Source organism: Typha latifolia, chromosome 1, assembly GCF_019914945.1.
Source record: "Typha latifolia isolate L0001 chromosome 1, TyphaL0001v2, whole genome shotgun sequence".
Taxonomy (NCBI): domain Eukaryota; kingdom Viridiplantae; phylum Streptophyta; class Magnoliopsida; order Poales; family Typhaceae; genus Typha; species Typha latifolia.
The window spans coordinates 12,812,577-12,835,372 of NC_133086.1; the positions used below are offsets into that span (position 1 = coordinate 12,812,577).

Sequence of the window (22,796 nt, forward strand, 5' to 3'; positions counted from 1 at the left end):
GAAAGATGCATATTCTTCCTCATCTAGTCATATAATTCCTTCAAATAAGGTAATATCTGAAAAGTTTAATGTTTTACTTTTAGATTAAAATGCCAAAAAATTTATTTTATAAAACACTCAACTATATAGTGTTTCACGTTTAGAAAATGCTGAAGAGTTAGTGTTTTATCAGAAAAAACTAAAAAATAATTTCAATGTAAAATTTGGAGGAGCTACAATTTTTTTTCATTTGGGATTCCGAGTGTAGTTGACTTTGGAGAATGACTACATAATTTTAACTTATAGAACTCTTCTATATCTTCAGAAAAATATATTTTATGACAAATAAATATTTGAGGATAAAGTTATTATGTTACAAATTTTTTCTTTATATTTTTATTTATATATTTCTCGTTTAATATTTTTAGTAATAATATGCTTAATTTTTTAGTGTTTTATGTGCATTATATTTTTTTAAGTAAGTCGTTGAATTATTCAGCATTTATTTACATAAAAAACACTGATACGCTTTCAAAAAATGTTGATATGAGTAGCATTTTATTTTAAGCCGGGTAAAGTGCTTACGGTTTTGCATTTTACTTGGGGCTAAAATCGACTCCTTTTCGGTAAATAAATTTAAAAATATATCGTAGTTTGGTCAAAAACTCGTCTAAAGTGCACCAAGGAGAGTTGGGTCCAAGTAGAATTATATCATTTAACCAAATATCCCACATCTTCTTCCCTTTCTCTCCCTCTTTTCTCACTAAACCCAAACCCTACGTCCCTTTCATGTTTCCTGCTTTTCCTTCCTTTCCCATCCCGGGCAAGGTAGTCTCCTCTCCTACTTTATATCCGAATTGTCGCGCTCGTCGTCGCTAGCCGCCACCACGAGCCGAGTTGCCATTGCCTTCACCGTCGACCTCCCCTTCCATGGTAACATGCTTTCCTCCCCCTTGCGCTTCCTCTTTTTTTATTGTGTCACGATTAGGTGGGCTGCCGCTACGGCCAACTCATCGACCACCTACCACCATCCACCACCTGCCACCATCCACCACCTCGCCTTACCCTCTCTCTCCTCCCTACCTCTTTCTTTGTCTCGGCCACATGCGGCGGAGCCACCGCTCGTTCACATTAGTCGTTCTCGACTCAACCTTTGTATCTTCCTTTTCTCTAGCATTCCTTTCTCTTGATATCGTTGTGGGTGTGCTAGGTTTGGGGCTACTTCAGATGAACTCAATAACATAGTTTTGGGCTGCCCAAGGCAGCCTATCAAGCTCAATTTCCTGTATACTTTAGTAGATAATACTTAACTACTATAAACTTGATGTTATTGCTGTTGTTATTACTTTCTTATGATGGATGTACTTTTTCCATTGGTTGTTAATTGTATTACTTATTACTGTCATTATTCCTTAGTGTCTCCCTCTCTAAGTACCGTAGATATAGGTTTTTTCTTACATGTGTATACTTATATCATTCATATATGTATGTATATGGATGCCTTTAGTCCATAATTGTATATGTGCTTAAGCATCAGCATAGCATGTGTACGTAGGGGTGAAAACTGAAAACAGATCGAATACGGATTAGATAGTGCTTAACTCACATCTAGATCCGAATACGGATTTGGATACGGATTTTGAACATATATCAAAATTTACAATCATATCCTAACTAACTGGATATGGATCGAATAATTTTCAAATAGAAGATTAGATCTTAAATGGATGCGGATCAAATTTTAAACGAATTATAACTTTTCTTTTGGAGACAATTAACATAAAATATTAAGAGTTTAAAAAAATAAATTTTTTGCATGTCAAATACATATAAATTTATTAAAATCAATTTCTACAAATAATATAGTACAAATTATTGAGAACAATATCAATATTCATTATTTAAATAAGCAAACTACAAACTATAAATCATTCAAAAATTATGTGGATAAATGGATATACGATATTCGTATCCGTATCCAAAAAATTATCCGACCCGTATCTATATCTAAGTCTTTTACTCGTATACGAATTCGTATCCGGGTTGGGTAAAAATTGTTTACTCGAATCCGATCCGAATTGGGTCGGATAATGGGTTGGGTAGGAGTTAATTTAACCTGTTTTCACCCCTGCGTGTATGCCTTAGTCAACTCTATCAGGTAGGCAAATAAGTACATGCCACCATATGTGCGTGTATTATATTTCTTGGATTTAGGTGCATATTTTAGAAAGAAGCGGTTGACTAATGTTCTTGATATGCATCCCAAACATCGGATTGAATATCACTATAATCTCCATAACTATAACTATGTCTTGGCCCTTCTGAGTAGATATGACTTGAACCAACATTGAGAGCAAAAGAACCTTGATGTTGTCCCATGTGCACTATATGGTATATCACCTCCTTGACTCCCTCCCTCCCTTCTACTAAGATTTGTAGATCTAGGTTGATCTCCCTATATCCACTCGACCTCTCTTGAGATGCAATGGGATTATTTGTTAAAGGGATGGCTCCTGGATGTCATTATGGCACCATTGTCATTATCATCTAATCTCGTACTCATATCCCTTGCTCTACGATGGTTTGGCCTTGCCCTTGTTGCTCCTGCCTGTTGTAGTTGTAGGATATCGTCCAACCATAGATTATCTCTATTATTGAGAACTCTATCATCTATCTCTTTTATTAGGTGTACGTGGATCTTCATCATCAAATACATAATCCGGATCAATGAAGTTATCATTTTGTTCTCTCCTTAAATTTTTTTTCTTCTAAACCCGTGTATTATAATGACAAAATACTAACTTCTCCAATTTCTTCATTGTGAGTCTGTTTCAAGGTTTTATATGGATTAGTGAGAAAGTTGTCCAATTTCATTCATATTGACTTGATGAAATAGTTCGACTTTAAATCCCCTGTGTTATTTGCGCCAAAGTAGGAGCTTCATCTTGACCATAGCTATATAGAATATGAATGGCAATTTAGCATGATTTATAGTTTAGAGTATTAGACATAAAGATGCATGTTATCTTATAAATATTGTTTGCTACTTGGAGTAGTGCTATTAATTGTTGCAGGTATTTGTTGGTATTAAAGTTTCCAAGTTTGAGTCCATATTTCTCCTATGGAGATCAAAATATTTTAAGATTATAAAATATTAAACTTAAGATTTAAAAGATTTAAATATCTACCCACTTCTTTGTTGCATGATTTTGCTTTTTGGAATCAGACTCAAGTCTTGTAATCACACCTCTTACTCCCTTTATGACCTCACAATCATTTGAGACATTTTTTGAATATTGGAATTTTGGATTCAAAGAATAGCTTGCAAGTATTAGTAAGTTAGCTAAAGAAATACTGAAGTAGCCTACAATCTTGGTATAATTGCTTATCCCTTTTTTGTTAATCATCTCCCACCATTTCTTGTAGCCCTTAGTAGTGCCAATTTTTTTTTTTTATCTAAGTGATTCTCTTATCCTATCTGTAACTTCATGAGAAAGTCCAATTTTGATTTGTCGTCACTTTTAAAATTGCTATACAAAATTTGACATTAGTCTAAAATTTATTCCAAACATCATCTCAATCACGTTTTGGCCAATAATTCAGTCCTTGGGTTTCATCATATCAACTCTATTGAGACATTCTTGTGATGTTAACATTCATCTTTAATTATCATTTTGCTTCCTGATGCTCTATAGTGCAAGAAAATGCATGAAAAACAACTAAAACCTAGTCTAATAATCTCTTTATTTTCGTTTGATATTTAGTGCTTTTATTGCTATTATTATGATTAGGGCCTCGCTTGAGTTTTTAGTCGGTGGATCCCAAACAAGCAGGCATACTATACACCAATCATTAGCAGATATTGATTATTATCACGACTCGACCACTACTATTTATCGATGGTTATCGTACACCATGTGGAATGTTGGGGAGGGTCAGAGCATAGTTGCAAGCTAGGGCTCATGTGAGTATTCTGCATTGACTTGTGATGATGAGTCGAGGACTCGTGCAAGTATTCTGCACCAATGTGCGATGATGACTCATTGTGATGCTGATAGGCTTTATGATTGAGGTTCCTAGTATACAGTGGTAGAGTATCAATCAACTGTTCCCTAAGCATAGGTAGGTGATAGTACCACTTAGTTTCACGCCCTCTTTGGAGATGAGTCCGGATTGTGTTAGTGCTGAGAGTGTCTTGAGTGATTATTATGATGGTTTTAATGAACATTACCCTTCATAACATTCGTAGTGCAGAGGAATTTACGCACATGATATGCTATGACGTTTATATTTTTTGGATTATCTATGCACCGTCATATCTATATTTGGGTTAAGCCCATTTATTTTTCATGAATAATTGTGCTCTCATTTTATGTCAGGATCTAATCCCTCTTCCTAGCTCGCCTCTCTCTCTCTCTGATTAGAGAAATGATGGTTGGGCAGCATGGCATAGATCTCGCGATTGACCTCATCACTACCCACTTCGGGGATCTTGTAGCTGTAATTAATCTCCTCTTCTTATTCTCCTTCTCCCTCTTGTTCCCCTTTTTCTCATCTTTTATACTTCTCTTTCTCTCACACACAATTCTTTGCCTATACATTGTAGAAGGTCTGCAGATGCCTCCTCAAGCACGGCCCCATTTCGCTTCAAGAAATATCCCGTTTCACACAACTCTCGAGTTCCAGAGTCAAGAATTGCCTCCTCGTCCTCATCCAGCACAATTGCATCCAGGCCTTCTCCTCTCCAAGTATCCTCACTATGTTTTTGTTTTGTTTTGGTTCCTTTGTTGGTTCCTGTTATTTGATTGTGGTATTGGGTGTGGTTGTGTTTGTGTTTAGGAGGAAGTAGTGAGAAGTTGGTGACGTTATATGCTGCGCTGTTCAATGGGATCCTCCACCGGATGCGTTTTCCAAAGTTTTTGGGGATAGTGAATGATGATCTTGGTGAGCAGGTGAGAATTTTGTAGACTGTATAGTTAGATGTCGTTAATTCAGTAGTATTACAGGTTTGATGAAATTGCATAGGCTATTATTTTTTTGGACTTTAACAATTTATGAGATACAACTGCATTATCAAAGTTCAACTTTGGTCAGCTGTTGAAAAAAACTTGTTATTTTAGACATTTAGAGTGTGATAGGAAGATGATATTTATTGGGCTTTGCTGATTCTGAAATTAGGAAATACAATGGACAGTAAATGGAAGTTTTAAGAGAGAGGGAGAGAGAGGGTCCAATATATATACAACTAAAATCACAACTATATAATTATAATCAGTAATATGCCTTATTAAGTCCAATCTAAACAGAAGAATGAGAGAATGAGAAGTGAAAAAGGATAAAATAAATTATATGTATCAAAAGATAACTAGAGAGAATTGATATTTTGAACTAACATCCTCAAAAGGAAAAGTAATATCTTCTAACTTAAGGTGCGTCAGACTTTAACCTAGAGTATTCAAATTAAATATATTAAAAATTGCATGCTAATGATAAGCTCACTCCTACTTGATCGTCATACAGTCATAATCTTCTATCACAGTGTTTGCATGTACTTTGCATCTCCACCTTATTGTCCTTTTGATTGATTATACTCCACCTTGTCAATGTTCAAGAGCCTTGCTTTCTTTGTTCGGGTGGTTGACTACAAATTATTGATTCTTTATATTATCCTTAATCTTCATTTGGAGTATCAGATATAATCATACAAATTACCTGAACAGAAAAAAGAAAATTTGAAAATGAGCAATAGTAGGTCATAATCTGCTGTGGCAGCCGCATTTGCTAGTCTTCTATTTTCCATTGCCACACCAATAATGTAGTGGTGAGAAGGCAAGACGACATACGTCTGCCTTCAAGAACAATGGGAATTTGAACAATGGAAATCAACAATTCATATTTTTGTGAATGTATTCATAGCTCTTAGCTAATTTGCTAATTGTTGGAGTCCTTTAGATGCCTATTACAAACCTTTAAACAATAGTAGAAGTAAGATTGTCCGAACTTGCAAGGAGTCTCATATATTGACCATTGTCTTTGATTAACATGGTTAACTCTTAATCAAAATTCAAAACTTGAGGAAATATTTTCCAAATAAAATGCTTTGCAATATAAACTTACCTGATTGGCTATGTTAGTACTTGAAGCTGAAGTAGTAAATCTTTGTTGCTTCTCGCAAGGTTTTGAACTTTTGATACATCGCCAATGGATTCACACAAGTGGTAAAGGGTACTCCCTTGTATCCCATATATTGTTGATATTGAATTGGTGTAGTAAGTGCCAATTGAGCTTAGGTTGGAAAATGTTATCTTCACAATACATCTTTCCTAAGCTTGTAAGTTCATATTGCTTGAACACTTCAAAGTTAGGGATAAGCTATTGGTGTACTTCTTAGTTGTGTGACCAAAATCAGAGCTGACTTCAGTTTATTCTATGGCATGATGCTCTCTGATTTCGCATGAACTTCTGAGTGGGATATATTTTGTTTATGTCTTGCAGTGTGAAACTCTTCTCGAGGGTTTACTTCAAAATGGAAGGCTAACTTTTGAGCAACTTTTGGAACGAACAATCTCGAAACTACCTGAAGGTGAATTGTTTTCTTTTTGCAATTACTTTGCAATATTTTTAACTTAAATTATATTTCCCCTCGATTACTTTATTTTTTAAATTTATCATCATAAGTAATGACAATCATGTCTTTCTTAGCTAGTGAATCTACAAGGAAAGAGTTACGTGTGAACTTCAACAAGCTTGCACATTCACATTATGTGGAACGCTGTCCAAAGCCTGAGCCCTTCCTTGTACCAACTTCTGAAGATCAATCTACAAGAAAACGTGGTGCTAAGATAAGTTAGAACATTTAATGTTATCCATATGTCAGTTTACGGAATAAGTAACTTGCATGTTTTATCCATTTGATTTTCTTCTTTGTTATCCTTATTGGTAACTATTTATGGCAACAAATAGGAATCAACTCTGATAAACTCCTATTGACTCGAACCAAAATTGGAATGTTGTTGTATTGGCCAACTTTAATTCTACTCGACCTTCATTAACTTGAGATTGAGATTTGAGTTAATCAGGTCCAAAAAATCTTCTTATTGGTCCCCCATCACTCAGTCATTCATCTCTCTCCCTTCCTCCAGCCCCACTTCGTAACAACTCCTTCACCCTTATCTCCCTTTGCCGCTCCTCTCAGCTACGATTGTGTGAGAAGGCACAAGCAGTGTCACCTAGCATGTCTTGTGCTGGCAGACCAACCCATGACCCTAAGTCTTTGTGGTTATAAGGTTATGTTACTCTTTATATAGTTTTAGCGATTATTCATGGATATCGTTTGTAAGTTAAAAAAGAAAAAAACAATCATTAGCCTTTTCAAAATTGTGACAATCTGCTGTGTTTTTGCAAAATAAGTGTTTGATACTAAACATATATGGCATCTCTAAAGCTGAATAGCACAACACCTAAACACTTATGCCGTATTTTCACAGAATGTGTTTACATTTTTTTTTTGTGCTTTAGTTCCAATGGCTATTTAGTAAAAGAAGAAACTTATATTGAGTGCCTATTTACTAAAGCAAGAAACTGATATTGAGTGCCTATTTAGTAAAACAAGAAAACCAATATTGAGTTTAATCAAAAAAAAGGAAAAAAGAAAAAGAAAGAAAAAGATACTGATATTGAGTGTGTTCTGTCTTACAGACTAACGAACAATCTTCTCCTCTAGAACAACAAGCTGCAACAGCTGCAGCGCTTTCATATGCTGAAAGATTTTCTGAAATCCCAGATATTGAGACAGAGGCAGTAAATTTTGATGTTGGAGATCACCATCATGCTCTCTCTGCCGGTGATAAGGTTAGTCTCACTTATCGCATAAGATGATGCATGCTGAGAAACTCTTTATCCTTATGGTGATATTAGTCACACTAGCTCATATTTGCCTGCTCTATAATAAACCTGTATAGTCGTGCTTAGCTCATAATTACCTGTTCTATAATAAGCCTGTATAATCACACTTAAGATTGTTTTGTTTCATATAATTTTATCTCTTATTATGAGGCAGAACATCGTGCTTCTATGTGTACAAGAGATTGCGTCCTTAAGTCATCATCAGCTACTAGTGGAAATCCTTGCAGAGAGTTGCTAGTTAAGTAGCAAGCATAGTTGCTTGGTGTCAAAATGAATCTTTCTGTTTGACATGAGATTAGTTTACTTCAGAGTTAACAATCTCTACTCACTTGGAGAAATATATAGCAAGTTGAGTCAATGGAAGTTTCACATTTTGCATGATATATATTAAAGCATTAGGCTGTGCTGCTTATCTTCTAAATCTTTTATTAGATGTGCAACTTTCTCATTTTAATTGCTTCCGACCTGTTTCATTACGATTAATTCCCACCTTTTGATACTAGTTCCTACCTTTGGATTAAAACATCAGCTGTAAGCTTGATGGGATCCTTTATTTGCAAAAGATGGTGATGAACTAAAAAAATTTATAACGAATAATAGCTTAAATGGAGATCTGCTTCTTTTTCAGTCCAGGTAGAGCGAGGAAGATTGGCTAAAGAACTTAGATCTGTACTGATAATATATGGAGGCATTGAGATGTCTCTACTTGGGGTGGGGACATGTGCTTCATGCCTAATTGTACTTGATTTAGATGGTTTTTGATTGGATTTGATTAGTTGGGCTAGCCATCAATTTTTTTGAATCGATTCAACCCTGGGGTTGTCCACATAGAATATATTTATCTTCTGTGTCCATTGGATCTACTAGATTCATAATTAGGTTAGATTTTATTTTAGGTGGGACTCCTAGGACATATTGCTTAAGAAGCCACATTCTAGCTAGTACATGACATGTTTACTTCTTCGACCTTATTTCTTTTGGGTTTGAGAGGCTACTTTTAAGGCATATACCAACTATATAGCCAATTCTTAATCAGATTAGGTCTTAAACCAATTCTCTAATTAACTGTTTTGCTCCACTCCTTATTTCGGCATGACTACATCTTCTCTTTGTTTATGCAGTTGGAAGTTGAATTCTCTTCTCTTCTCATGCTTTTCTCAATTTATCCTCCTTCCTTTCCTTTCTCTGCTTCTGAATACTGTTTGCTATTCCTGGCTGTCACCACTGCTGTTCTCCCTTGTATTGTGGTACCATCGCTTGCACAAACATATTCTTCTTACAATCCCTGCAGCTGTCCTGCTTTGTTTTGATAGATTCCTGCTATTGTTGAACTCTATTTGATGCCCTACCATGAAGAAGGCCTAGTTTCAATATCTTTACCTCTTAACATTCCCATGCTGGGATCTAAAGCTGAAATCAATTTTCCTCAAAACTTATTTTCTGAATTTACTGCTGCCTATGTTTCCTACTTCCTACGGTTGAAATGTTGTTTCTCAGAACCCTAGGCTGCTAACCGTAGACCCAACTTTACCTGATTATTAATCTCCAGTAGTCCTTGGAACTTTATCATTAGCACATCATTTCGCTGTATTATTTTTTGTTTAATTGATTGGATAGAGGTTTTGATTTTCTTAAATGAGATGTTCTTTGGTCGTGTTCTCTGACTACATGTTGCCAACCTTGTTTTTCATCAATTGGTATTGGAGCATGCACTTATCTCACCACCTTCTTATCTTTGCTTCTATCATTACTGCACTTTGTTTCCTTCCTCTATTAGTGTTGCTGCTGCTGCCCCATTCCCTTTGTTGCTGCTACAAACTGCTGTTGCAACTGTTGTGGCATTATATTGGAGAATTCTTGCTACAAGTCAAATTGGTTGATGCCTTAAGGTGAAGATTATCGTAGCATGCTCAATCAATAATGATTACTAATCCCAATGGATGAGATCTACCTGAAATCTTCTCTTCTGGAGACACTTTTCATCCCTTTATGACTTTCTTAGTTCTTTTACTGCTGAAACCTTTCTTATTCAATCTGAAAACTCTGGACTCAAACTTTAATCTATTGATTTTATTTCCAATTTGGGTGTTGGCATTTGTTCTTGACATGGGATTTTTCCTTTGGATTTCCTAGCATTTTGTGCTGAATTTAGTTAGTGTATGTTGTTCGTGCCTTTTAAATTGGTGATTAATATCTTTGGCCTTGTGTTCTCCAAACATGTAGCAAGTTAGTTTTGCATTTCGTCTTCTTTGTATAATTGTTTTGTTATTCTATGAATGACTAAAATGGTTACATACTTTCATCCTTCCTACTTTTTCTTCTGGAGAATCCAGTGTATTTTGCTTTCTTTAATCATCATATCATGTCTTTGAGATTTCCTTGAATATGCTGATTGATTCTGTTAAATTGAATCTTCTTGTTTATGCATATGTAGAATGATAAAATTCATTTGTTTAAGCTAGGACAGGTAAACACAATTGGGCTATTTGTTTTCCAAGTGTATTTGCTTCATTGTCTATTTGTATGCTGGTAGAATAATATGGTTATCTGTTACTACTCAATTACTTCTAAGCATTGTGCAAAATATGTTTTAACTGTTCAACAGCGCAAGTATGAGGCTTTGGAGATAGATCAAGAGCTTGAGTCTACAATTACTGAGAATGAAGTTCTTTGGCGGGCAAACTATGAGAAGTTTGTATATTGTCTCAAGAAGAAGGTTTTCTTTAAGCTTTATTACATGAAATTTGCTAAGATTTTCCATAATTTGTTAGTACAAGGTAATATAGTAATATAAAAAGAGTAGTTTAGAGTATGTCATGTTCCATATTTCACCTTTTTGTTTCTTCATTCAGTTTTGCTACTTTTATTACACATTGTTGTTAAACAATTTATGTATTTTCAAAGTGCACTACTATTTCACATGTAGGTGATAGGTTAATGTTAAGTCTAGCTACACCTTGCATTATGGTCTATGACCTCTAGGTAATGGTTATGGACTAATGGGAGCTCCTCTAAGGTAACTCTTTTAGACTTGTTTAAAGTTTTGCACTGCTCTAATTAATTGGTTACAATTTTGTTGGGGCGAAGTGCTGCAGACTGCCATTTGTGTCCCTGGCATAGACGGGGAGAAGGGAGGATTTAAGCTTTACTCTTTCTCTCTCCCTCTCTCTTATGTGAGTGTGTGTGTGCATGCTTTATCACGGTTGTGGCTACCAAAGCTATAGCGGTCATTGCTATTAGCTACAGTTGGCAGTGATGCGAATCGGGTTAGCTCGGATCACATCAAAATGATGCTTAATGGATTGAGTTTAGTTATCTTATTTGCTTATTTTGTTTAGTTAGTCTTAGTAGGTTAGAATTTTATTTAATTAGCTAAATTCAACTCTGTGCAGTTTCAGAAAAATATTCGTAGGATATTCTACAAATGTCTGAATAATATCAAACCAGTTGGATAAGATCGCTAATCTCAAAATATACAACTTTGGTATTTACGACTTCTCCAGATTCGGAATCTATTTGCAGCAAAACGAAGGACTAATCCGAGAAGATAAAAAAGACTGCTTTAGTTAAGTTGTTTAGGATTATTTAGATTTAATCTCTATAAATAAAGACTTATGGCTTGTATCTTAGGTATGCATGAATGAAAGATTAATTGGCTTTTGTCTTGTATCCTAGTATCTCCCCTCTCATCTTAGCCGAAGGCTACAATCTCCCTCCTCATTCGTTACCAACTAACACCGCCTCTCCTGTCGGAATTAGGGGCGGCAATCGAGTCGGGTTAAGCGGGTTCGGGTTGAGTCGGGTTCGGGTCGGGTCAACTTCACCCTAATACGAGCATGACCCGATTAATAAGCGGGTTGTATTTGGTAGACACGAACACGACCCGATTATTAAACGGGTAACACGACACGACCCGTCTATCTCGTTTAATATACGGATCGTGTTAACACAACACGATAACACGACCCATCTAAATTTTAGTCCCAATATTTGCAATGGACTTCCACTCGTCCGCAGACGGATTGTACTCCTCGATGATGGAAATTAGAGATAGAGTTGGAGATAGCGAGATCGGAGATAGAGTTGGAGATAGCGAGATCGGAGATGGCGAGGGTAGGAGGGTAGGAGAGGTAGGAGTAAGAGGTAGATCTATCAAACGACAAGACATCAATGGTGCGGGCGTGTAAGAAAGATGGTGATCCGTTAGATATTTTAGGAGAGAAGGGCGGCAGTGGAGGCGTGGCCACAAGAGGGAGGACCGGAGGGGATCGGGCCTTGGGATTTTGAAGAAGGTGAGAGGGTAGGAGGCCCGTCGGAGATCTGGGGAGAGAAAGGTGGTGGTGGAGGCAAGATGGCCACTAGAGGATATTAGGGCTTTGGGATTTCAAAGAGGATGAGAGGGTAGAGGCCCGTCGGAGATATGAGGAAAGAAGGGCTGCGATGGCGGCAAGAGCTTATCACAAACGACAGTGGAGGCGAGAGGGAGGACGGGAGGAGATGATGGGCTTTGGGATTTCGAAGAAGGTGGGAGGCAGCTAGTGAGAGAGAAGGTGTGAGGGTTAAAAAAATTTAATATTTATATGGTTGGGTTGGTGGGTTAGCAGGTTGACTCGATTTGACCCGTATCTTTAAATGGGTCAAACGGATCAAATGTATAAACCTGAACATGTCCCAATTATTAATCGGGTTAGGCGGGTTGACCCGTTTATGACCCGAACTCGATTAGACTGAACCTAAACCCGATTAATAGTCGGGTTATCGGGTTGGGTCAATTTTTGTCACCCCTAACTGCAGGACTATTGCTTACTTGTTGATATATATTCTTTGGGACTACAAATCTTTGATATAGTCTTGGAAGTCTAGTGACTGCAAGTTTATGAACAATTGCCTTTTACTATGAGAGTTTAACACTGGACTGATGTAAGACAAATTCCTTGATTGCAGATTTGAGAAAAAACGTAACAAAAGTAGCTAACTCGTAGAATCCTCCAACCGGGTTGTTGGAATCCACCAACAGAACACTCAATATATCAAAACTCTCTAAATATTCATTAATGTATGACTACAAGCCTTTATATAGGCAAAGCAAAACAAATGACAAATAGCCTAATAAGCAAAAATGATGAAAATAGCCCCCAAGGCTAGTCAAAGCTTTTGTTAAGCCAGAGAGTAACGGGTGCAGTTCTTTTGTGCCTACGAGAGTAAACGTGATGAATAATAGTGTCCACACCTACTCTTCTGGGTGATAGAAACTCGACCCAGTCGGGTGGAGGTGTGGACGACTCTAGTAGTACTCTAAGATGTTAGGGTCAAGCTGCTGTAACTCATCGTGAGTGATCCATGTACAATTAGACTTTACTCTACCATGCTAGCGAACCAGAAAATGATGCTCCTTCTGTAGTAGATGTTATTTAATAATTTAAAGAGCTTCTACCTTTTCTTGTAGTGTGGATGGAAAAAGAGAAGTGGTGGGTGTTATGTCAAATATGTTTGGAATAGTAGTAGCAGATGTAGCATATGGTTTAGTGGGGATATTTATAGGCGGTTTGTAAGTCACTAAATCATTAGTTTCTCGGGGTTGCGTCAAAGCACAATGAATGACAACAACAGTATGGCCTTCGTAACCATGATCCTTATCACTATCTTACATGTCATTGGGGTCAACCTCATAAACTTACTCATTGATTTCGTCTTTCCTTGTAGTCTCATCCTGTTCCCTAAAGTAAAGGACCTTTTGTGGGCAGTTCATGACTACACGGCCAACCTGTCTACTTTTGTAACATTGATGTGAGGTCATAAACAGGTGCAACTTCATTGAGGAGCCTTTTTCTTTTGTCAGGTTAGACAGAGGCGGGCATTGAAGTTGGATGCATTGACGTGTTGGATGCATTAGATTGTTCACCACCCGTGTTGGATGCATTGACGTCACCTTTGTGCTTAGATTGTTCACCACCCATCTCAATAGCCTTAAGGCGGGCATTGAAGTTGCCTAATCTTGTTGTAATATTTTAAACAGATTTTTATAAAAATTTGTTGAAATCTTCCATTGCAATGAGTTCCATATTAGACTAGGATGGTGTGTTAGAGACTACCCTACCACTACGAAGGTTCATGCAATGTGGTTACACTAGTGAGGGAACAAATGCATATAATGCAACTTACATTTGATAATTTTCTAACCTCATGTGGAGATTTAGTGTTGGTGACAGATTTTCTTTTTATCCCTTGCTAATAGTGATCTCCTTGTGCAACGCGTATCTGAAACTCGAAGTCGACGTGCGTCGAACCTAGTAGCTCTCCGGTGTTCATGGAGCGATTGATCGGGCAAAGAATAGATGTGATGCGGCGTTGAATCTAGGAGGTGGAGCATCGATAAACTGAGAACCTGGCTTTGAGACCAAGGTTGATGCATGACAAACTCTTTGATCGTAGATTTAATAAGAAATGTAACAAAAGTAGCTAACCAGAGAATCCACCAACTAGGGTGTTGAAATCCACCAACAAAATACTCAATATATCAATACTCTCCGAATATTCATTAACCAAAAAGAGAGGACTATAAGCCTTTATATAGGCAAATCAAAGCAAAAAACAAAAATAACCTAATAAGGAAAAATGATGAAAATAGCCGTGCAAGGCTAGTCAAAATCCTCGTTAAGCCAGAGAGCCATGCAGCTCTTTGTGCCTACGAGAGTAAACGTAATGAATAGTGGTATCTACACCAAGTTCTGAGATTGTGGGGAAAAAGTATTGATTATAAGGATGTTGGGATGGGCTTTCGGAGAGGGAAGTTGACTCAATGCTCAGATAATGAGTCATAAAGTAAGGGCATTCTTGATGATAAAGATGGAGATGACTCCAATTAAACCGCCAATAATCGATCAAAACTTATGGGATCTTGGTCAGATGGTCTGGATGTTATGCAGTGTCGCCAATAGAGGGGAAGAATTGCCATTGAAGGATTCTATGTGGGAAAATTTTTGGGAGCTAAAGCTGTGGGGTTTACATCTGAACCTTGAGGACAAGATTCGTCTTCAAGAGGAGAGGATCGATAGGAATGGAGGTCTAATCTCTCCATTCTAGTCTACGTATCAAAAGAGACAACGACTAACTGTGGGAGAAGCTTCATCAGCATGGACGAATCCTAAGACGGGCATTTGAACGACCTTCCTGGCATTCGAACACCTGCGCCCGAGAGCAAAAATACTTCTACAGGCTGTTCGAACGCTTGACAGACACTATGCTGATTTATTTTAGAGTTTGATTAGGGTTTGGCTTGTTTTCTTTCCTTAAATGACTAGTCCCATTCAGAGATTTTACATAGGTTGTTTTATGTGAGTTAAGGCAAGCAATAAAAATATTTTCTTCTCTTATCTATTCTCTTTCAGGTCTAGCCAGGGGGTTAAGGTTTGTATTCTTCTTTATTTTCTTTATTATTTTGCTGTGGTATTGCATGGTAGGCTCCGCCGGGTCAGAACCTATCATCTTCCTAGTTCTTACTAGTATGCGAAGCTTTAATCCACGATTGATTAGAACCTGCATGTTTTAGATTTACAGCAAACACACCTATTTATCCAAATTTACCAATGTTTCCTTGTCTCTTTCCTCATTGAATAAGCTTACTTAATGTTATCTAGCCTATCTACCCAGGTTAACAAATCTACAAGGCTTTATGGTGGCCTTCCTGTTAAAATTTTTCTGGACTTGGAATCACCGATTTTTGATTGATCTTGGTTTGATAGCCTGGCTTTTGAGTATGACGTTTCCTTCCATGGAAATTGGAGACTTGCCCACTTAGAGTTCTCAAGATCCATCTTTATACTGATAAGGAAATGATGGGATCATCCTATGCCTACCCATGTATTAAAAAGAGCAGCTCGTCAATTGAAGAATTGATTTTACTTTTGCATATCTATATGACCATATGGTTCTTCATTGGGTTTTATCTTTTCCTTATATCACAAACCCTGGCTAGCTATCATACAATCTTTAACATATTTGTGGTTTAAAACAGATTATTCATGTTTAGATGTTAAGAATAAGCACCTGGTATGTTTTGAAAAGTCTTTCCTAAAATATCAATGACATACTCTCTTAGTCTGTTAATTGCATACCCTTTACTTTCTTCTTTTCTGTGTATTAGGCTTGCGCTTCAAATGTGAGAGCACGGCTGGGTCTTGATGCTGGTATAATTTTGGAAGCAATGGTCGAGGCAAATGGTCAAGAAAAAGTTGGGACTAAGAATTCTGGTAATATCTAGTACCTGTGGTTCGTATGATCATGCTGCATGACATTTGATAGACAAACAGTTCCACTAAATTAATTGTTTCCTGTATTTTACGAAAACAATCTATTCTCACTCTTCTTATATAATCTGTAGCTGGTTTAATATGGGATTATGGATAGACTATTTATTAAGTTAATGACATTCTAAAATTGTTAAACATTTTGCATCATCATATTTGTTAAAATTTTATTTTATATTGCTTTATATCTCTTAATTTCTTCTTGTGCTAGATTTCTATTATTCTTGACCAATATACCGATGCTGAGCATGGTTCAACAATCGCATTGTATGATTTGTTTAGGTACAAGTTTAGCATAACAAAAGGTGTTTTCAAAGCATTCCATTCAATGCTCCATTTTCTCCATGGGATTGTTGATGCACGTTCTATTTGTTGGAACATATGTGTCAGCATAAAACTTTTGGATCTTAGGCTTAATTTGGTTTCCGAGTATGTTAGGAATTTTTTTTTTCTGTAAATCAGCTGAAGAGCATCTTTGTTGCTTAATCTATGATTGTTAGTGCTTTTGTTTATATGGCAAATTCGTTGGCATAAAGCTAAGGTTACTAATATTGAGATCAGGATTAGTTGACCATCTTGACTTATGCGGTAATCAAACTATTTTTAATTACCTAAAATTTAAAAAATTATTTAAAAATATAAGAAAATTTCTAAAATTTAGACATGATAGAAAAATAAGAAAATAAAAATTACTTGCATATGAAGCCTAAAAAGTAAAAAGAAATATTCACTTAAAACCATGATGAATTTCGAGCTGGATTGTATAAATTCTTGTGATTGTCGTTATCATCATGACTATGAGCATGGATGGCTGTGCCGGCGGCGTACCGGCACGTGGCACGAATAGCATCGTCGCTCACTATTGACCTTGTCGCCGATCGCCGCTCGCTGATCGTCGTTCGCCGATCGTCGTCGCTTCGTTGGGTGCCCTAGCTCGCCTGAGAGAGAAGAGAGATCGAGAGAGAGAGAGAGAGAGAGAGAGAGGGGTTAAATTTAAGTTGCGGGTCCCGGATCCTCTTCTCCCGGGCGAGCTAGGGCACCCGACGAAGCGACGGCGAGCACCGGGCGATGGTGATGGCGGGCGGCGAGCGGCGAGCGGCGAGCGACGGCGACGGCGACTGCAAAGACAAATGTGAGTATCCCTTACCTCTTTCTCTTACTCTCTTACGTCATGGCCGGTGGTCAGCACAGTCTGTGCTTGTGGCATGGCCATCGTTGACTATGAGTTTTGTAAATATGGATGACTAGAGCTTGATACTCCAACTTCTAAAGAGATTGCGTCAGACTAATCATATTAAATGACTATACATTTTGTTGCGTTTAGGAGGATAATAACCAGCGTATGAATTATGTAATAACTCTAAATATTGAATACTCAATGAATCATATTCCAAGAAGGAACATCTTCATTGCGACGCTGCTGATATGTATGTGCATCTTCAATTTCTTTATCTTCAATCCTTGTGTTAATCTTTTTGATTTTCCTCAACAAATGTGGAAATGATGATCTCACTATTAGGTATATCATTAAGATTATCAAAGTTATTATTGTTACTTCTATAATGGCTTGTACTAGCCTTTACTATCCTTGCGATCCCCCATCCTATAACGCATCGTATAACAAAGAGTTATCTCTATTATCTAATTATCTACACTTCTCTCATCTATGGAGTCAAAAAGCTTCTTTATCAGAAAAATAATTTAAATCAATTAATTGATTATTTTTTTGTCTTCTTTTTAAACTTCCCTCCCTCAATCTCATATTACAATTGAATAATACTAACTTCTTAATCTTTTTATTATCAATTTATTTCGTATTTTACTATTTTCGTGTGGATCAAAGAGAGTACAATTTTTTTATACTATTAAGGACAGTTTGCCATAAGATCTTTTTTGTTATTGATGTTAAATTTAGCGCCTCCCATCTATAAATGAAATACTATTCAATTGGAGTGTTATCAGATATGGTTACAACAATTGTAACAGTAGTGGATTATTTAGCTCATAATTTATATCTCCTTACCTTAAATATTATATTGCATACATTTTATAAGACATTGGTTAGGTTGAAACTTGAAAGAAGTAATAACAAAATTATTTAATTGAATCATAACTTTTTTGTTGCAAAAATTTTATTTATAAATGTCGGGCTCTAGTCTATTGATTACATTCCTACCTCTCATCAAAACTTTAGTATCATTAGTGATATTTCTAGAGAATTGGAATTTTGGATTAAGGAAATACCCTATGGATATTGTAATTTGAAACTCGTAAACATCCAAACTTCATAATACTTATAAATGAAAGTAAATTAATAAATTACAAGCATGCTTACTATCATGTATATTTCGATGCAATTGTCTGACCCATCTGGAACCAATTAACTTAGACTATTTTTAATTTTTGCTCATTTTTTTTGGTATGTTCATAGCCTCATACAAAAAGCCTATGTCATGCTTGTTATTACTGCCTATAAATCATAATACCTTGATATGACGTTCGAATGTTGTGGTAGCAATTGTGATATTATTCCAAAAGGTATGTTTTTCGAAGTTTCACCTAATCTTTAATCTTTAGGATTCATTTTATTAATTTGTGATGTAAATATCCATATAATACTGTTCTTATATTGCATGATGTTCTTCGATGCTAGCAAATGAGTGAAAAATCTAGTAGTGTTGATTTTGATGATTTCTTTACCACTAGTTGTATGCCAAAATAATTGAATAGCCCAAATAATTGAATAGCCCAACCATGATTATATATAAAGTTTGTTATTCTGTAGCTCAACCACTCAGATCGGATCAAACTATTTTAATTACATAAAATTCTAAATATTATTTCAAAATATAATAAAATTATATTTTTTTGAAAAATGGCAAAACTAAGAAAATTATAAAAGAATTTTTTTTTTGTCCCAGTGAAGAGAAGAAAAAAAACTACAACGAAGAAATGTCGAAAAAAAGAAATAAAAAAGAAAGTTCATATAACAGGTCGCCGGAGTCGGATGTGCGTCAATGGAGTTTGCTTATTGGATTTTTGCGTTGGAGAAGTAGTAACTATGGTAGGAAGAGAGAGAGAAATAGTTAAAGAGAGAGAAATAGTGAAAGAGGAGGAAATCTGGATTGAGTACCTGATCCCAGTGAATTGATTGGGATCAGGTATGCCCAATTCTACGAACAATGATTTATTCTACTATATCATCCATTAATGGAAAATAGAAGTTATATTTTTGAAATGAGCAGTTATATCCATAGACTTTAAAAATATTGTCACTATGTATGAGTACACCAATAAATTAATTATATTTCTCTTATTTTCTGTAGTTTACTAATCACATATCAACATACAAATTACAACTAAATTCATTTCAATAATTTTTAAATGTTTCAATGTAAGTATGAAGCTTATCTATCTCCGACTCAAAATATTTAGTAACAATATAATGTGAACTATGAGGTTTAAACACTAAACCCTAGTGATTGTATAGTGTTAACCATAGTATGATAATAAGGATTATCTGTTACATTGAAATAAATATTGTTGTTGTAGAAAAAAAATTGAGATGATGTTAGTAACGAACTTCTTTGCATTTGCTATCCCTTTGATAGTAGTTTGTGCGTGACATTTTTTTTGTAAGATATGTATCATTAAAATCACTATGTAACACTAGGAATCATGGTTCGTCATATTGGCCGATCCGTATCGAGATTGGCCAATCTGGATCGGGATCGGCCGAACTCGATCCCGATCCAAGCCCGATCTGAACTCTTTTTCTCTTTCATTGATGCAAAACGTGGTGGAGAGAGAGATGGGGGAGGAAAGTAAGAAAAAAAGGAACGAGGTTTCACACCTCCATCCTAAAAGTGGTTTCACACCAAAATTCTCCAAGGAGCAAAATCACATAATCTTTCATTCACCTCCAAGGAAAATACAACAAGTCTATATATAGACCTATAATGGAATTAAGCTAAAGACAACCTACATATGAAATAAACAAAAGACACCCCAAATAAATAAAAATAATTATCAAATCCCTATTGGGGAAATCATCAACTGTCGATGCCTCTTGTGCTGGTAGACACACTATCGAGTCCTATTAGTAATGTCTGCATCATTCTCCCCTAGTGGGAGAGAATTTGACCCTGTCGAGTGTGCTGCTCTACTGCTCTCATACTGTTCTAAGATATCAAGGTGGTGCACCTCTAAATCATGGCAATCAAGCCACGTGTCATCAGATGTAGGTCGTCCTTTCCAACATACTAGATATCATTGAGTTCTACTTTCTCTAGTTGAAATCATCTCATCATCTAAAATTTTATCAATTTCGTCTGTTGTGTAAGGTAGAATGTTGGGAAGTGGAGGTAAAGAGGGTCTCTCATAATGCGCATTGGTAGGCTCAGTATCTAGTAGGTTATCTGGGGTAAAATCTAGACCTTTATAAGCTACTAGATCCTTAATATTAAAAGTAGAATTGATGCCGAAATCATTGGGGAGATCTAGAATATAAGCATTATCATTAATTTTCTTGAGAATTTTAAAAGGTCCGGCACTTCGTGCATGCAACTTTTTGACAGTTCCATATGGGAACTGTTCTGGACGTATCCGGACCATCACATAGTCTCCAACATTAAATTTTTTGAATCTCCTTCTTAGATCAGCTCGAATTTTATAGTCAGTATTATTTTGAGCAATTCTGTTACTGATTTCTTTATGCAAGTCATGAATATGTGATGCGAATGCAGATGCAGACTCAAACAACCTATGATAATGGGTCATAGGAATGAGATCTATAGGTTGTCTAAGTTTGTAACCATATTGATGTGGACATCACTGATAGGACGCGATGGCGTGTGTACCAGCACAGGAGGCGTCGACAGTTGATGATCCCTCCTATATCTGGTTCTGATTTTGATTTATTTAGGGTGTCTTTTGTTTATTTCCTATGTAGGGTGTTTTTGTTTAATTCCATTGTAGGTCTATATATAGACCCGTTATATTTTCTTTGGAACTTAATGAAAGTTTATGTAATTTTATTCTCTGGAGAATTTTGGTATGAAACCATTTCTTAGGGTGGAGGTGTGAAACCTCATCCCTTCCCTTTTTATTTTCCTCTTTTATCTTCCTCCGCCATGTTTTGGATCATTTTTGGTATCAGAGCAAAGGATCCTAATTTATGGACGTCCCTCATCTCGGGTTCTACGCTGCTCCACATTTATTCTTCGCACGACCAATTGCTCCACGAACACGAGGAACAAAAAGAGTGTTGTCATAGCGGAATCACCATCGTGTAAGATTCCAAGTCCTTAAAAAATTAATTGTTGTTGCATTATTCAGTGATCTACTGTTCTATTTTTTTTTTTATAGATTGAAAAAAAATAAAATAAATATATATATATAAAATAAAGCAATACCTAACTCACTCATTGCATATTAGTGTATGCCAACACGTAGAGGTAAGGTTTATCTCCTCAGTGATTCTAGTGAGTCCAGCAGTAGCAGTATGGATCTCGAACTTATTAAGAAGCTCGACGATATTATGGGACAACTAGGTATCTTAGCTCGACAAGTCAGAGATACTTAAGATACTTTGCTTGGGTATCAACGGGTGACCGATGAACGACTATATAGGGTAGAAAGACCCCGTGAGCACACCGCTCCTCAAAATAATCACCACCTTGACCTTGAACGTGGTGAATCTCCCATTCTTTTACCTCGTCAACACTTTTAAGGGAACGAGCGAGATCCTAATGAATGGTACCTTCGAAGCATTAAAATTGATGCTCCGATGTTTGATGGTCGTCTAGATCCGCAACACTTCTTGGACTGGACCAAAGACATGGACCGTTACTTTAAATGGTATGATATGTCGGAAATCTGTAAAGTCAGGTTTGCTGCCATGAAATTGATTGAGAAAGCAAATCAATACTGGACCAACGTTGAGACTCTTCGTGAGATTAAGGGTGAGCTTCCAATTGAAATTTGGGTTGACATGAAAAATGAACTAAAACATAAATATCTCCCACCTTCTTATTACCCTAAACTTCTAGACAGATGGAACCGACTTACCCAAGGGAGTAAGTCAGCTAAGGATTACGTTGCAGCTTTTGATGAATTGCTTGTTCGGTGTAGCGTGATCGAATCAGAAACCCCTATGCAAATCTTGTCCAGATTTAGGGCTAGCCTACGTGAATAATTGAGAAGTGAACTTTTTGCCAGTAATATTAATATTTTGGAAAAGGCTTACAACTTAGTTCAAGACTTAGAGGAGTCTAGACCTAACCACATCTTAAGAAATTACGAAACAAGACCTTAAATTCATAAATCCTCCACAGGTCCTCATCAAGCCAAATCTACCAATCAATCTTTTAACCGATCTACCCGTAGCCCTTCACAATCCAAGATATAGAATACAAGGGTAAGAGCGTCGAGAAAGACTTTTCTAAGGTTAATCCTCGGGTCAAATGCTATAAGTGTCAAGGCTATGGACATGTTGCTGCAAATTGTGCGAGTCCGTATAAAATAAGTTTAATTGAGGAGCCCTTCGAAGAAGACTTCGAACAAGACTTTGATGGATATATTCACTATGTAGATGGTGAAGAAGGA

General features: G+C 36.4%; 1 protein-coding gene across 2 annotated transcripts in view; it reads left to right on the forward strand.

Moving 5' to 3' along the window:
• The first annotated feature begins 770 nt into the window (after nucleotides 1-770).
• The window catches only part of LOC140780290 (uncharacterized), a 48,682-nt gene continuing 26,656 nt past the window's right edge, over nucleotides 771-22,796 (forward strand). For both annotated transcript variants that reach the window (XM_073125719.1, XM_073125720.1), the window contains exons 1-9: nucleotides 771-912; nucleotides 4,359-4,479; nucleotides 4,586-4,727; nucleotides 4,819-4,931; nucleotides 6,475-6,562; nucleotides 6,682-6,819; nucleotides 7,676-7,830; nucleotides 10,490-10,600; nucleotides 16,028-16,133. In XM_073125719.1, coding sequence (XP_072981820.1) covers nucleotides 4,408-4,479; nucleotides 4,586-4,727; nucleotides 4,819-4,931; nucleotides 6,475-6,562; nucleotides 6,682-6,819; nucleotides 7,676-7,830; nucleotides 10,490-10,600; nucleotides 16,028-16,133 — 925 coding nt within the window. In that variant the 5' untranslated portion in view covers nucleotides 771-912; nucleotides 4,359-4,407. The remainder of the gene's footprint in view (nucleotides 913-4,358; nucleotides 4,480-4,585; nucleotides 4,728-4,818; nucleotides 4,932-6,474; nucleotides 6,563-6,681; nucleotides 6,820-7,675; nucleotides 7,831-10,489; nucleotides 10,601-16,027; nucleotides 16,134-22,796) is intronic.